General features: G+C 36.3%; 2 protein-coding genes and 1 pseudogene across 4 annotated transcripts in view; 2 read left to right on the top strand and 1 right to left on the bottom strand.

The window, feature by feature from the left end:
• Positions 1-63: 63 nt before the first annotated feature.
• On the bottom strand, positions 64-5,411 carry LOC107708220 (DNA damage-binding protein 2-like). 3 transcript variants are annotated; one of them, XM_016512393.1, is made up of 11 exons: positions 5,268-5,411; positions 4,999-5,160; positions 4,725-4,846; positions 4,391-4,582; positions 3,594-3,739; positions 2,088-2,187; positions 1,824-2,001; positions 1,575-1,720; positions 1,287-1,442; positions 553-598; positions 64-464 (listed from the first exon to the last, which is right to left on the bottom strand). In XM_016512393.1, exons 2-11 carry the CDS (start codon positions 5,096-5,098, stop codon positions 199-201), a joined length of 1,452 nt encoding a protein of 483 aa, XP_016367879.1. In that variant the 5' UTR covers positions 5,099-5,160; positions 5,268-5,411; the 3' UTR covers positions 64-198. The 3 variants fall into 3 exon arrangements, with proteins under 3 accessions (XP_016367879.1, XP_016367878.1, XP_016367880.1); XM_016512392.1 differs by lacking the exon at positions 3,594-3,739 and adding an exon at positions 2,721-2,887; XM_016512394.1 differs by lacking the exons at positions 1,287-1,442; positions 3,594-3,739 and adding an exon at positions 2,721-2,887.
• Positions 5,412-5,920: 509 nt separating this feature from the next.
• Positions 5,921-9,643, top strand: LOC107708222 (membrane progestin receptor gamma-A-like; annotated as a pseudogene).
• A 564-nt stretch (positions 9,644-10,207) lies between these two features.
• The window catches only part of LOC107708211 (kinesin-like protein KIF23), a 19,503-nt gene continuing 14,610 nt past the window's right edge, over positions 10,208-15,100 (top strand). Inside the window, exons 1-8 of the mRNA XM_016512383.1 lie at positions 10,208-10,348; positions 10,834-10,900; positions 10,976-11,104; positions 12,369-12,474; positions 12,569-12,705; positions 12,790-12,902; positions 13,623-13,790; positions 14,386-14,508. Of these exons, the coding sequence (XP_016367869.1) occupies positions 10,335-10,348; positions 10,834-10,900; positions 10,976-11,104; positions 12,369-12,474; positions 12,569-12,705; positions 12,790-12,902; positions 13,623-13,790; positions 14,386-14,508 (857 nt within the window). The 5' untranslated portion in view covers positions 10,208-10,334. The remainder of the gene's footprint in view (positions 10,349-10,833; positions 10,901-10,975; positions 11,105-12,368; positions 12,475-12,568; positions 12,706-12,789; positions 12,903-13,622; positions 13,791-14,385; positions 14,509-15,100) is intronic.

The following is a 15,100-nucleotide window of genomic DNA, read 5'->3' as shown; positions in this document are numbered from 1 at the left end:
TAATAAAGACACATAACATGAAGATTTTAATGTAAAAAAGTACAAAAGTTTATTTTGATCAGAATATACATATTTTAGGACCTATAAAAGGTAACAAAACAAGTCCTTAGTTTAATTTTTGTTGTTCCAGGATTTATATATTGACATGAGACTGAGACCTTAAGTATCTAGTTTTAAAGCTCAAGTGTGTATTCTCTCTCACTTTTTCTTTGCTTTTGATGTCTTGCATTCTGTCTTGCTCTTGGTCTTTGACTTGGTCTCTGTTGATGACAGTGATGACAGCTTTTTCTTGAGCTTGGCATCATCAGCAGCTGCTCTTCTGTCTCTATTCGTATGCTGCTGAGTGCGATGCTGGGATCTGGAGGTTCCAGGTCTGCCTCCACTGTCCTCCACTTTCTCCACTGTCTGTTTCCGATTAACACTGTTCAGTGTGTCCTCTCGGTTCCAGATCAAAATGTTATAGCCTGTAATTAAAGTTTACAACTTTCTGAATTAATTAAATCGTCTATCAGTCCTGACTACTATGATTATAAACAGTAAATTATATTTTACCCATTCCAGAAGCCAGCACATCTCCAGCTGGACTAAACTTGTTGAGCTGAAATAAAATAAACATGAGATATTATAGTGGTTCCTGCAATCAGATATCAAGTCCACCTACGATTATATATATACATTTATTTTGTAATTAAATTACGTAACGCCGTTACATGTAACTAGTTACTCCCCAACACTGTATATTATATATATTAAAGAAGTGTCTTATGGTTGCCAAGGCTATGATAATTTTATGAAAAATACATTAAAAACAGTAATATTGTGAAATATTTTACAATAGCTGTTTTCTGTTTTAATATATTTTAAAATGTAATTTATTTCTGTGATGGCAAAGCTACATTTTCAGCAGTCATTACTTCAGTCTTCAGCGTCACATGATCCTTCTGAAAACATAATATGCTGATTTGGTACTCAAGAAACATTTTTATCAATGTTTACAACTGTGCCTTAATATTTTTGGGGAAATCATGATCATTTTTTCTTCATTATTTAATGAATAGAAAATTCAAAAGAACAGCAATAGAAATCTTTTGTAATATTCTAAATGTCTTCACTCTCACTTTTGATCAATTTACTGCATCCTCACTGAATTAAAGCATTCATTTCTTTAAAAAAAAATCTTACTGACTCCAAACTTTTGAGTGGTAATGTATATAATTTTAGGAATCCTAATCATTAACATTATATATTTTTTTAATATTTAAAAGAAGAAGAAAAAACATTCTTACAGATATGATACCAGCAGCATTGGGGTCTCTCAGCTGATGCACAATCCCACCACTGTTGGCATCATAAATGTCAATAGTTCTCTTGTCATTGACTAATACTTGATCATCTGGGTAACGGCCAGCCACGATGAGGTCATACATGGGATGCCAGGTTGCCTGATGGAAAAAAAAAATGAGCAAAACTAAACTCTATGATGCCAATAGTGCTGGATCACTAATATGCCTGTAAACTTGATTACAACATAAACAACTTGGAAAGTTTGCAGTTTAGGCTAAAGGAACTCTTACCTTGATGGGTGTTAAGTGCTGGAACTGTCGATGAGGATGAATAATTATTTGATAAGGTTTAGACCAGTCATATGAACAATATACCCTGAGCTGGTTCCTCTGGTCTGTAGTAAGGAGCTTGGTGCTGTCTGTTGGATTAAAGTACACTGAAAGAAAAAGAACATTCATTTCAATTTATTTGCATTGTACAGTTGAGAGACATTTTTTTTATTACTTCTTCCCCTTTTTACTGATTATATAGCCTCTCACCAGAATTGACTGGTTTTTCATGAGGCAATTCAGCGATATAACTGCTTTTGTCTTTAATATTTCTGAGGTCCCACAGCTTGACTGTAGCATCAACAGAGGATGTAGCCATCAGCCAATCACAACGAGGGTTGAATTCTGCATGGGTCACTTTGGCTTTGTGCAGCTTCTCTTTGAAAATCTAAATGTTTTCGAAAATATATATATCAGACAGCTTTATTCTTGATTTTGGCTATGAGAATTGATTTAGACATTTCCCTCACTTACCTCATGTCCATCCAGGCCAAGCAGAAGAAGTCGTCCAGTATTGTCTCCAGTCACAAGCATTTGACGACTAACAGACACGTCCAAACAGCAGTACCAGTAACTGGGAGAGTGACATTTGTGGCATTAAAACTATACACAAATACATCTTCACATAATATCCAATTTATACTGGATATAATGGCAGTGAAATACACACACACACACATATATACAGTGGTGTGAAAAAGTGTTGGACCCCTTCCTGATTTCTTATTTTTTTGCACGTTTGTCACACTTTAATGTGTCAGATCATCAAACATATTTAAATATTAGTCGAAGATAACACAAGTAAACACAACATGCAGTTTTTAAATTAAGGTTTTTCTTTTACTAATATTTAAATTTGTTTGATGATCTGAAACATTAAAGTGTGACAAACATGCAAAAAAATAATAAATCAGGAAGGGTATATATATTTATATATATATATAAATCAACAATCGCTCTATACTGCATGCTGAAAGGCAACTGTTTTTACAGAGCAGCAATATGAAATACTGAACATAAACATGCATTATGTAAATATGTAAAGTATATTTGATTTCCCAACACTGCAGGGCAATCCACAAGAGTTCACACAAGCACTGTCCTCACCAAAGATCATGGTGGTCATGGCCACAATCTGGGGTTCGAGACAATATCTGACTTTGGAGGCCCTCAAAACTCTGCACGCTTACTGTGCCATCACCAGAAGCAACAAAGATTTTGGACACATCTGTGAGGCAGAACTTCATCCCCCCTATAAAGTCACCAGCTCCCTTCTGCATGGACTCAATAGACAAACACAGGCTTGTTAGATCTACATACAGGGAGGACTATGGGTTGAACATGATTAAAGATTTATACAGCAACTAAACCGACACAAAAACATGAAGGAAATAAAGACAAACAATGTTCTTCAACACAGCCAATAACACACCAACATTCACAATACATTCCACAAATATTGAAGGACAACGTTAATGACAAAACAGATTTATCTTAGATAACCTAAAGTCTAATAGAACATTACGTTTAATTAAAAGCAGAATAATCAATGACAAAGCACAATGAGCATACTGTCACACATACAATCAAATGATTTCATCTTCTGATCTATCACAGGGTTTATCTAACTTCATACCAATCAGGAGACCAAAATATGCACGAATAGAATACATTTAATGCCCTCTTTATATATGGCATGGAACTCAATTTTATATCTTGGTAACACTAAAACTGTGTTAAATTTCAAACACAGGCAAGTTCCTCTATATTTAAGAGCCAACTGAATCAAACACTGATAACTGATGTTGAACTTGCACACTTACTGTACTATAATTCAGGTGAATAAACAGAAATGGACAAGGATCAGATCAAATTAAGGAAAAATGCTTGTTTAAAGCATTTCAAATCTCTGTCTGGTCTATGTTTCTTTGAAAGCAAATGGGAGAACAGCCATAACTGCTAATAAAGGAACTCGCTTACTCCCATGAATTTGTTTTGGCAAAGACTTGTACAACCGATCCACTGAAATCCCGAAGGGTGGTAGCACCCCAAATAGATGAGGTGAACAGCTGATTGGTATTGAATTGGTTAAACTTCATGCCTGATATTGCATCTCCAGGTCCCATCTGGACGAACAGAGGAGAAAATCTCAGCAGTTGCCAAAATTGCATCTTTTACAATTATCTACTGCAATCTGTGTATATATGCAAATGCTAAAATTTACCTTTACACAGGTACAAAGCTGTCACTGGGGCAGTACCCTAAGGTACAAAAGCTAAAAGGTACATCTTTGTACCTTATTTACCCCTAAATGGTACATATATGTACCGTTTGAAAGCGCCCCAGTGACAGTTTTGTCCCTTTTTTCTGAGAGTGTACTGTACTCTTACTTAAGAGTTTTACTCAAGAGTACTCTTGTTTAATAGTATATAATACTACTTAGCTATTTATGCATTTTATTTATTTTTAAGTGAGTAAACTGTGTATATTAGTAAACTATACTGCAGAGGAAAACAGTATACATGTCACAATAATTTGATATTACTGAAATCCCAAAAGTATTTGGACACTTAACTGACACCTAAATTGTATGTATGTCATTGCATTAGATAAATATTAAACCAAGTTGCATCTGCGAACAAATGATGCTAGACATTTTTAAAAAAGTAACTTCACTTTCCTGAGTCATGCTTGCAAATTCAACTAGGAAGTGTCCAAATACTTCTTGTCTTCTTTTTGAACAGTATATTCTTCACTTCAGTTCAGCTTAATCTCACCCCCTGTATGAAGGTTCTCTTATTCAGCATATCATAATCCCACAGGATGATGTCTCCACCCTTGGAGCCCACTGCAACAGTGGTGGGATGGGTGGGATGCCATTCCAGGCAAGTGACCCTCCGATCAAAGGGACTTGCTGTGCGGTGAAGTTTGTAGGTTCCAAGTGAGCGTACAAAAGGCTCTTGCAGACACTATAACACAAGGAAGAGTTGCTACATAGTACTGTAATGTTTGAAGTTGGTGGGTTCTTGCACAAATTTTCTATAAAGTGCACAGTGCACTGGCAATAGGCCATAGCATATATATTTGCCTGTGTTATGTGCTTGTCATCACCTGGCGCAGTTGAGCATGGATGCTCTGTCCCAAGGAGCTTTTGTAAATGTAGTGAAGGATACTTGTTTGGCCTACTTTCTTTTGACCTCCAATACATTTGACACTTGCTTGTATGTAGGTTTCTGTTACATTACACAAATACAGTTTAGCCCTTTAGAAAATGTATATTTGTGACTGGTTGGTGAATGGAAAACGTTTTTTCCATTCATAAATGAAACTTTTTGCATATTTAAACAAAACTTTGTAATTACTCATAACTCGTCGATTTGCTCACCCGTTTTTGATGCTGTCTTGCCTTCTTGTTTGGCTTTCAGCTTCTTGGAGAGTGTTTGATGTTGTTCTTCATTCGGTCTTTTCTTTGAATTGACGTTCATCGTCTGCTTCGATGCAGAGGAATCTGTCCGAGCCCTTCCTCGCGCCAGTTAAAGTCTACTTTCTTGTTTGAAAGAGGTCAACAAAACATGTGAAATGCATCACTGTTACACATAAAGATAAACTGTAGATACGATCCGATCGACTGGAATCATGCACTTTCTTGCTTACCTGCAAATGTAAAACGATCTGCATTACATTCATCGCCGGATCGGGAAATCCTCAGAGGTCAACACCGCTACATGTGCACAAACATGTATTTTGACTACATTCAGTGACGTATGAAACCGACTGTTTTGTAATCGTTGCGCGCAATACAGAATGTATCCACTAGATGCCACTAAATGTAGGCAAGTATTAACATGCTTTGAGCAAATCATGCACATGCTTTTTTTTATTATTATTTTTTTAAATATGCCTTTAGTTTATTTACATTTTTATTTTTCAAAGATACGAAAATATACTGCGCTAGAAATATTCATAAATTCCTGGCACCTTCGCTGTTTAGTGTACAAACATAGTGCCTAAAAACTCAACTGCAATTGGTCAGTGAAAGAGGTGCTTAACCTTTATAGAATGTTGATCACCGCCTCAGTTCAAACCAATATTTTATATATACCAATATAATTTAGATTTAAAAAATCTTTCAAAAAAGACACTACTAACATCTGCAAAAGTAGACCACTTCTTTGATGGGCGTAGCGTTGTGCTTGTAGCGTTTTGGATACGGCGCGTTCATGAGTGTTTGCTGGCCAATCACAGAAGCCCACAGGGACCTACAGCCAACGAAAACAAAGAAAGGCATGTTTTCCCCTCCCACTCGCTACTCATTGTCAGGAGGGAAAAATCAAACATTCACTGTATGTTGTTTATTCAGTTAACACACTAAACGTCGAAAGCACATATACATCTAAAGGTAAGACTTGAGATGCATAGGCCTATATTAATAAAAACGGCTGTCTTTTGGGAACATTTTTTTAGTTTTGTAATGAATGGTAGGTAGGCATTTTATTAGGTAGGCTATATCATTGATTCGCAGTCTTTATTTTTTACAACCGCTATGAAGGACAAATAATTATTCAAGAATTTTGCCTGGCATTTTCAGTGTAAACTTGATCCACGTGTTATTCATTATGATTGATGAGCTTCACTTTAAAAGTGCATAAACTGTTGTGTGCACAGAAATAATATTTTTGTAATATATCAGCTTTGGTGTGATGTTCACACTTTTTTTTCCCTCTGTAAAACAATCAGTAGCCTATTTGAAATGCGTATGCTAAAAACAATCACTGCTTTCCACCACCGTGACCGTGTAATGTACTGAAGTACATGTTTGGTTGGATTCACTAGTTAAAACATTTCTTCCACACATAAACATGTATGCTTTGACTTTTTTGTGCCAAGTTCATAGTGTTCTAGTTTACTGTAGCCGCCAAATGCAACAAAACTGTACTTCATCATTATTCACTATATAATGATATTGCCCAGTGCAGGTAATTAGTTACATTTACTTGTTATATTATCAGTTTAAGTATTTTTGTGCTCTTTGCACACAACAAAGATTAGGGACCCAATATGAGGTTTATTTATATTCATGTATTCTATGGAATACATTTTTCTCACAATATGAGCTCTGATACACCAGTCACATGTTATCTTTAGGATTTAACACATCCCTCAATTTTCTGTTGAACAATGATTAATCTATTGAAGGTTTTACTGCCTAACAATAAAAGTGTCAAGCTACTGTATATTCAGCTGGTAAAGATTTATGTGATTTTTTCCCCCTCAGCTCCCCTTCCCAGTCTAAGTTAATGTTCTACTAACACTTTTGATTTTGAGGTAGAGATGGTGATGTTCAGGTAGCCGTTTTTCAGTCAGAATAAATATGAGAATAATAGAGTTTAATGATTAAATTTGTGTTTATTCAGGCAGGTAAAATTGCGGCCACAAGGTTTATGACTAGGGTTAGATAACTCTGTCTATTGCACTGATGCTCATAACAGCTTAATGAAAGGCTGTTGGAGAAGTGTTTAGTTAAACAGCAACACGTTCTTACATTTTAATTAGTTTTCATGTGTTTTCCCACATAAACAGCTTTATGTTTAAGATTTATGGATTTCAAATGTTGTATTGAAATGGTTAACTCCCATAGGCACACTTAGGAAGGAGTTTTATAGAAACATCCTGAGTTGGTGACTGGACTGTGAGATATTATGATAAAGAAGAACACTAAAGAAGTCCAGCAGTCACAAAGAATCAAGGAACTCTGTAGATGGCTGACGGTCTCTCCACCTTGTGATTTCTGGAGCCTTCCTCTACTATGCTCAATCTCATCAAGCTACCTCAAGTGTTCACCATCAACCAAGTTCCAAAAGTAAGTTTTTCAATGCTGATGTTAATTTGCAAGAAATGGCATTGTTTTGCAATGTTGAATGTGTTGTATACTGGTTGTATACTTATCATGTCAGTCATGAACTATTAAAGCAGATACATTAAATTGATAAATATGATTTTCAAATGACTATTTGTTTCATTGTATAGGTCTTCCATGAGGATGGCATCATTTCAGGGTATCGCCACCCATGCAGCTCTGCCAAAGACTGTGTGCTTAGTCTATTCCAGCTAACAAATGAAACCCTCAATATTTGGACTCATTTTCTGCCTACATGATAAATTCATTTTCAGCATTCATCTTTTGGTACATTTACATTGTTAAAATGAAGACAAAATTAAGAATTTCATTTGAGCTTCCTACAAGATTAACTAAATTATACTTTAAACTCATTGTATTGAAGACTGAACTCCACATTACTCATGTAGAGTAAAACATTAGAGAGGTTGCAGAAAACTTGAGACAGTTTGTCATAGAGCCTTCTGCAAGATCAACTTAATTGTTGCCACTTTAATTTAAACTTCAAACTATTTATAATGTGCTGAAAACTTGCAAATATTTACTAATATTAAAATAAAAAAATACTTTTTATTGCAAGAGCATTGATGCCTCTGCTGTACCACAGCTATTGATGCATGCTTGAGTTTTTAGAATGTAAAGAAATAGATTTTTTTAGCAAGGTTTTTCTTATGGAAACTGCTGACGGTAGTGTTGGTGAAGGATGACTGGCAGGATCCTTTCACCTGGCCCTTTCTGGTGTTCCTGTTGTCATGCTGTTTGTACCCACTTGCTTCCAGCTGTGCTCATACCTTCAGTACCATGTCAGAACGAGCCAGGCACATCTGCTTCTTCTTTGATTATGGAGCACTCAGCTTCTACAGCCTTGGTATGTAGAGGAACTATTGGGTAAAATATAGTTATATACTTATGTCTTAATTTACCTACATTTTTTTGTTTGTGTAATTGATCAACAACAGGGTCTGCCATCACCTACTCCTCTTACTCATTTCCAGATAAATGGGTTATTAGCACATTTCACAAATATTATGTTCCTATAGCTGTTGTTAACTCTGTAATCTCCACTGCACTGGCCTGCTACTCAAGGTAGGATAAGTAATTAATAAATCAAAAGTTGGTATATTCTAACCTGCTAATTTTGACCTCAATAGTATTAAATGGTAAAAAAACATTTTAAGGACTAAACACTTGTATTTCTTTGTTTTTAGACTTGGTTTACCATTTTTTTATTATAATTATCACAGCATTAAAAGGTCATTTCTGTATTTCACTTCTGCAGCTTAATCTTGACATCTAAAAAATTAAAAAATAATTTTCAGTAAATAAACTGTATTCTCTTTTAGGTGTTCTGGGAAATTAAATCAAAAACTGTAAATGTCTACGGATAATCGTCTTTTATCTATCCATATCTCTGACAACATCCCTCTCTTTTATAGAGTAAGTGTTTTGGGTTATTTCAAATTTTTTGGGAAAAAATGAACTCATTGTTTTGGCTGTATGTGAAATGTGAATAAATTGAACAAAGGTCATTTATTTAAAATACTTTTGATTGGACTTCCTGCCTTCTTTTGTAGATCTTTGTGTGCAATGGTGAGGGTTGCACTGTTAATGAGGCCAGTACTGTTCACTATCAGCACACGTCATTGGCTGTCCTCACTGGCTTTCTTTTTGCCACACACCTGCCTGAACGCTTGGCTCCTGGCAGTTTTGACTACATAGGTACAATTACAGATACCTGCATTCTCTTTAAACTAAGAATCAGGAATTCAGTTGGTTTGATACTGGTATGATGCTTTCAAACCTCAGTAAACTATTAATTCTAAACTGTGGTTCTTTAATGCATCCTTCACAGGCCACAGTCATCAGCTTTTCCACGTATTCGCTATTATTGGCACACATTTCCAGATGACTGCCATTGAACTTGACATGGCTACATGAAAGCAGTGGCTTCATGCTCAGTATATGTCTTCAGTCTGGGACTTTTCTCTACTAGAGGTGTGAAAGACAAATTAATTTGAATTGTGACATTTGATAAGCTTACTCAGGGCAACTAAGTTAGTTACCCTTAAACCTGAGTAAATATATGTTGTATATATTGTAGCCATGTGTTCAATGGAAACAATTTTATGAATGGCCCGAGAACATTTTATTTAGACTGTATAATTTAGTTTGTATGTTTGATTAATGTTTTTGTAATGAGGGTGTCATTTGCGTTCTCTACTTCTAATCACATGCTTGACATTTGCACAATTTCAAAGCACATTTCTATTTTTTTGATGCACATGAATCAGATATCGTTTTTACAAGTGCCTTTTTTATAATCAGTCTTTGAAAACTGTATGTGTACAATCTTTATCTTTCTTATAAATAAATCTTGTTAATATGTAACGTTTTGTTATTTTTACTAAATAAAACTGCAATGAAAACTATTTGATCTAGTTTTTATATATTTTTTTATATAATGTAGATTACTAGGCCTATATATGTTTATTTTAACATTATTACTATATATTTAGTTTAACATGCTATATACTATTTTTATATTAATACTTTTATATATTAACCGTTAAACACAAGCAGACAGTTGTTTGTCGGCAAAAAAAAGCTACGCATGCTGTTTCTCCGGATAAAACCGGAAATTGTCAACAGAATATCAGGCGGAGCTTAGGGCGGGACATCCGGTCGCCTAAAGCGTGGCTGAGCTCGCTGATTGGTCACATTTGAAAAATCTGTTACTGACGCAGTGGAGGGAACGTTTGAACTTCGAATTTTGTATACGGACAAGAAGGCAACGGCGTCGCGGAATTAAACTAAAACACCTCAACATGATTAGGCAAGCGTAAGTGTTTTATACCTATTTTCTACTGTAGTTATATTACACCGATAATGAATTTTTAAAGACCCGTTTATTAACATATAAGCGAGTTTGTTTTCATATGAAAGTCTTTGAGTGGTTTTAGCAGACATCTGTTAACTAGTTGGTGTTACTCACCGCCCGTCGCGTTTACTTAACGTTATTAATCCATTGTTTGTACTTTAGGCTCAGTTCATAATCCCGCTTTACGTCTTACGTTTTCTGTTTATTTCAGTAGTTTGATTATTTGTTATCCCTATTATCAACTAACGTTATGTTATGTTGTTTAACGTTACGTTATGTTGTTTATGTTGGTAAAAATCAGTGAAGTAATGAGCTGATTGCATTTTCCTATCATAACTCCGAAAGTGTATAGATAGTTAGGATTCTCTTTCAACCATGCTCGTTTTACTTGAACTATAACGTTACTTGTTTGTTGAGTGATGTATGAATTTTTCGGTTTGTAACAGGAAGGGCAAGACCCCCCGCCGCCCTCCTCCAAAAAAGCCTTCCAACAACCAGAAGGACCCTGTTGGAGTATGTTGTAACTTTTTGTTCGCATTAGGATAATGACAATCATGATCAGCATATTAATTCGATATGTGTTTGCAGGTGTATTGTCGCGTGCGGCCACTGGGTGCAGAAGATGAGGAATGCTGTATTGAGGTTATAAGCAACACCACCATTCAGCTACATGCCCCTGATGGGCTCAAAGCCAACAGAAATGGTGAATTCAAAGAGGTGAGTGCCTGTCTGCTCTCATATTGCCAATTAGGATGATTTAAAACACAATTTTCTTCTAATTTTTATTAGGAGTTATGTCATACCTCTCCAGTCCTGTTTGACTTATTTTTCTGTGCAACACAAAGGCGGATTTTGTGTATTGGTAGCACTTTTCTATATCATGAAAGTTTAAGAGTATTAGGGTTGCCAGACTTTAAAAGTGCCAGTAAAAGCACCATAAACATGGTCAGTATGACTTGTTTGCTGTTTTGAGTCTGCAAAACTTTGTATAATTTTTGTGCTGCTTGGAATGGTCAAGGTCTAGAACAACATGAAAACAAAACTATTCCTTTGAAGCTTATGCAGGGTTTATGTGGGTCTTGGTGTTAATTTGCCCTTCCATAAATTAAGGCCTTAAATAGATCTTACATTGTAAAGGCCCGTTCACACCAAGAACGATAACTATAAAGATAACTATATTAGCATCCACACCAGCGGACGATATTGTCTGTTTATTCCAAGCGTACACTCGTCTGCCGCTTTAAACTCTCAAGCTCATTATAGCAGGATTGATTGTGATTGGCTGTTAGTTTTTTATCGTTCATCAGCTGGAAAATTTTTTTCTGAAAGTGATTCCAATGATGTTGTTTCTCTGTGCCTTTATCGTTATAGCTGTGGTGTGGACTCTGCTATTCTTTAATATTGAGAACGATTTTTGGAACTATATCTTTATCGTTATCGTCCTTGGTGTGAACAGGCCTTAAGTCTTAAATTCATAAAGTTGTGGCATTAAATTTGCAGATGCAAAATAAAGATATGAAGCCTTGTTTTCTGAGGAATTGAACAATAAGATAATTTAATCAAATCTTTTAATGGGGTATTAAAACTAGTTAAATTAAGTGTATTTTTCTGAGCCCGCTGGCAGATATTTGTTCGTTTTAAGCATAAACTCACAGTTTCTCAAAACAAGACATATTATGTAATTTTGCTTTTTAAGTAAATGTATTTTGATGTAAGAATCTTTAAACTTTTTTTGCATGTACAGTAAAAGTTATGGTTATTTCCATATTGTAGTGGTTGGGAACAGTTATTCAAGCCACTTTTTTTTCTCTCTTTTTCAATTCATTTTTGTACAATGAATTGAAGTATTGGAGGTTTGTTGGTTGTATTTTTATACTTTGAAATATTACTAATACAACTCATTATGTGCTTCCTAGATGTTCATTTACATATTGATGTGTTATAATCCCTTTAACTATGATGAACAATAATTGTCTTCTAGACACAATATTCCTTCAAAAAAGTGTTTGGAATTAAAACGACACAGAGGGAATTATTTGAAGATGTTGCCAAACCTCTAGTAGAAGACCTCATTCACTGTAAAAATGGTAAATATACTTTTCTGTGTGCTTGTAGATGATGATGATGATTTATTATTATTTAAAAACACTCCGACTGACAGCAGTTTTCTTTTTAAACTAGGTCTGTTGTTCACCTACGGTGTCACTGGCAGTGGTAAAACGTACACAATGACTGGCTCACCTGGTCAAGGTGGGCTGCTCCCACGTTCACTCGACATGATCTTCAACAGCATCGGCCCCTACCAGGCCAAGAGATATGTAAGCAAATTCATCAAGTACTTTTATTCAGTTATGTAAAATTAATTTTCCATCCTTGAACTATCTTGATGTTTCCCTCATCAGGTTTTCAAGCCTGATGATAAAAATGGCATGGAGGTACAGAATCAGGTAGATGCGCTCTTGGACCGACAGAAGCGAGACAGCCAGACATCTGTACCAAAGACCCCAACAACAAGGTTAATTCAAGTAAATAAAGGTGCAGTAGGAGATCTTGGAAAATGCTAACTTTAGCCTGACAGCACTGAAAGCGAACGTCCCACCCTCCCTGCAATCGCCGTCCAAAGCCACGCCCCCTGAACGCTTTTACGCTCACAGACCAGAGACAACATTCCTACAATAGGCTACATCAGCAGTGCCCATGTTCCGAAGTGATGTAAACTTAAACGGAGGTAGGGATCATATTGATCGGAACACAGTTCATGCACGTAGTTCACTTCTAACGAGCTGGCGCGAGGACTAGATTAACCGCTGGGCTACATCATGTGTCACTCACCGGTGAGAAAACTTTTAAAGTACTATACCAGGAAGGAAGATCGGGTTGTTTATGTTTGTCTGCCATTGCCTGACGTATCCTGTCTGCGCGAACCGGGTGCGCAGAGGTATGCTAATACATACGTTGACAGGCAGGTAGGGAAAGCATATTAAAACGCTCGGAGCGAGCGTTTTGATTGGACATTTATTTCTTGATCCTGCGCCTTCCACAGAATATATAAATACAGACAAATACATTTAGACCACTTAACTTAATGATTGCTATCGGGATGTGAAGAGACTTTCAACCAGCATAACAAAAAATGTTTCTGAAGACAAACACCTATTGCACCTTTAAAGTTACAAATTGCCTGATCTGTTTTAAATTAAATATAGTGAGTTTATATGCTGTTCTTGTTTTGTAGGCGAATTGACCCTGAGTTTGCTGACATGATCAGTCCAGAGGAGGCTTGTAAGTCAGGTGGAGTGGATGAAGATAGCAGCTACAGTGTTTTTGTCTCTTACATTGAGATTTACAACAACTACATCTATGATCTCCTGGAAGAGACTCCCTTTGACCCAATAAAGCCCAAGTAAGTTGGCTAATATGTTTTTACTGTATTTTTGATTCAATAAATACAGCCTTTGTCAGCATAAGAGCCTTCTTTCAAAAAAATGGTATCGACCCCAAATGTTTGAATGATAGTCTATATAAAAAACTACTTTGAGGTCAGTAGTACCAATTTGTGGGTAACCAATACTTTTTTAATTAAATATTTACTCGATTAAAATTTTACATTGAGAACTGACACAAAACTGATTTAGGTTTAGTCCCATTCATTTATTTCATTTAGTTATATCTATGCACTTAGTTTATAGATAATGTATTTTGTTTTTTCATTAGGTGGAATGGTGCAGGCACACCTCTGAGAAACAACATTGAGTTCATGTACGTGGCCAGTGAAATCCATTCATAGATGGACTTGCTGCCTTTTGATAATGATATTCTTTCCTTTGTGTAGCTGTTCTGCGCGTCCTGGCTTATGCTTTCAAGTGCCTCTAGGGTGTCTGTATGTGCTTTGTCTTGTGCTTTTGTTTTACTTGCTGGTAGGCGCCCATGCAGAGATTGAGCTTTGTTGCCTACTCTGTAGTTACAGAAATGTTATCATACTGTATTTCGCATTTCAGACCACCCCAATCCAAAATACTGCGTGAAGATCAAAATCACAACATGTATGTGGCCGGGTGCACTGAGGTTGAGGTCAAGTCAACAGAGGAAGCTTTTGAAGTCTTTTGGAGAGGTAAGCTGATGTAGATGTTAACTTTTTTTTTTCTTTTTCTTTTTTTATAAAAGTGTTCATATGATGCGATTTTCTATTTTTCCTTTCTCTTTGAAGTGTTACAAGCTCTTGGTGCATAAAGAAGATCTGTAAAGTTGCAAAGACTAAAGTCTCAAATCCAAAGAGATATTCTTTATGAAAGTTAAGAGTCAACCACGCCTACCTAAAACGGCTCGTTCTAACGCGCCCCCACATGTCTACGTCACTATGTGGGAAGATTTGCATAACACCGCCCAAATGTTCACGCAAAGAAAGAATGCGTAACTTTTATTCTCGCTGTAGTATTGTTGCTGCCGCCATGTCGTGAAGATGCCTGTGTATTGTTGTGAAAGCGAAACTACTTTGGCCTTCCAAAATAGGACGATATCCGCTTCGTCATGCCTAGAGCTGATCCGTGCTAGTCGCTGAGGAAATACATCAACTTCGTGCTGTGGATCGCCGGATCGGCTTTCACCGTGGACAAAGCGGAGTCCAGCCCGGGGTGGTCTCATGTGATTGCCACTCCTTCGTCGTTCTCGACCCCGCCGCCTCTGCTCACTCTAGCCTGGCCTCAGCTCACGCTA

Source organism: Sinocyclocheilus rhinocerous, unplaced genomic scaffold (genome assembly GCF_001515625.1).
Source record: "Sinocyclocheilus rhinocerous isolate Xijiao unplaced genomic scaffold, SAMN03320098_v1.1 scaffold2670, whole genome shotgun sequence".
Lineage (NCBI taxonomy): Eukaryota > Metazoa > Chordata > Actinopteri > Cypriniformes > Cyprinidae > Sinocyclocheilus > Sinocyclocheilus rhinocerous.
Note: the sequence above shows the minus strand (reverse complement) of the source record. Positions and strands in the feature narration are given on the sequence as shown.

What these genes read in the sequence shown, in the direction of transcription:
- LOC107708220 (XM_016512392.1), bottom strand. Translation starts at nt 5,098, where the DNA reads ATGAACGTCAATTCAAAGAAAAGACCGAATGAAGAACAACATCAAACA. An exon ending in AGCACTTAACACCCATCAAG is followed by an intron (nt 1,443 to 1,574) that starts GTAAGAGTTCCT and finishes TTTTTCCATCAG; the next exon opens with GCAACCTGGCATCCCATGTA. An exon ending in ATGCTGCTGGTATCATATCT is followed by an intron (nt 599 to 1,286) that starts GTAAGAATGTTT and finishes ATTTTATTTCAG; the next exon opens with CTCAACAAGTTTAGTCCAGC.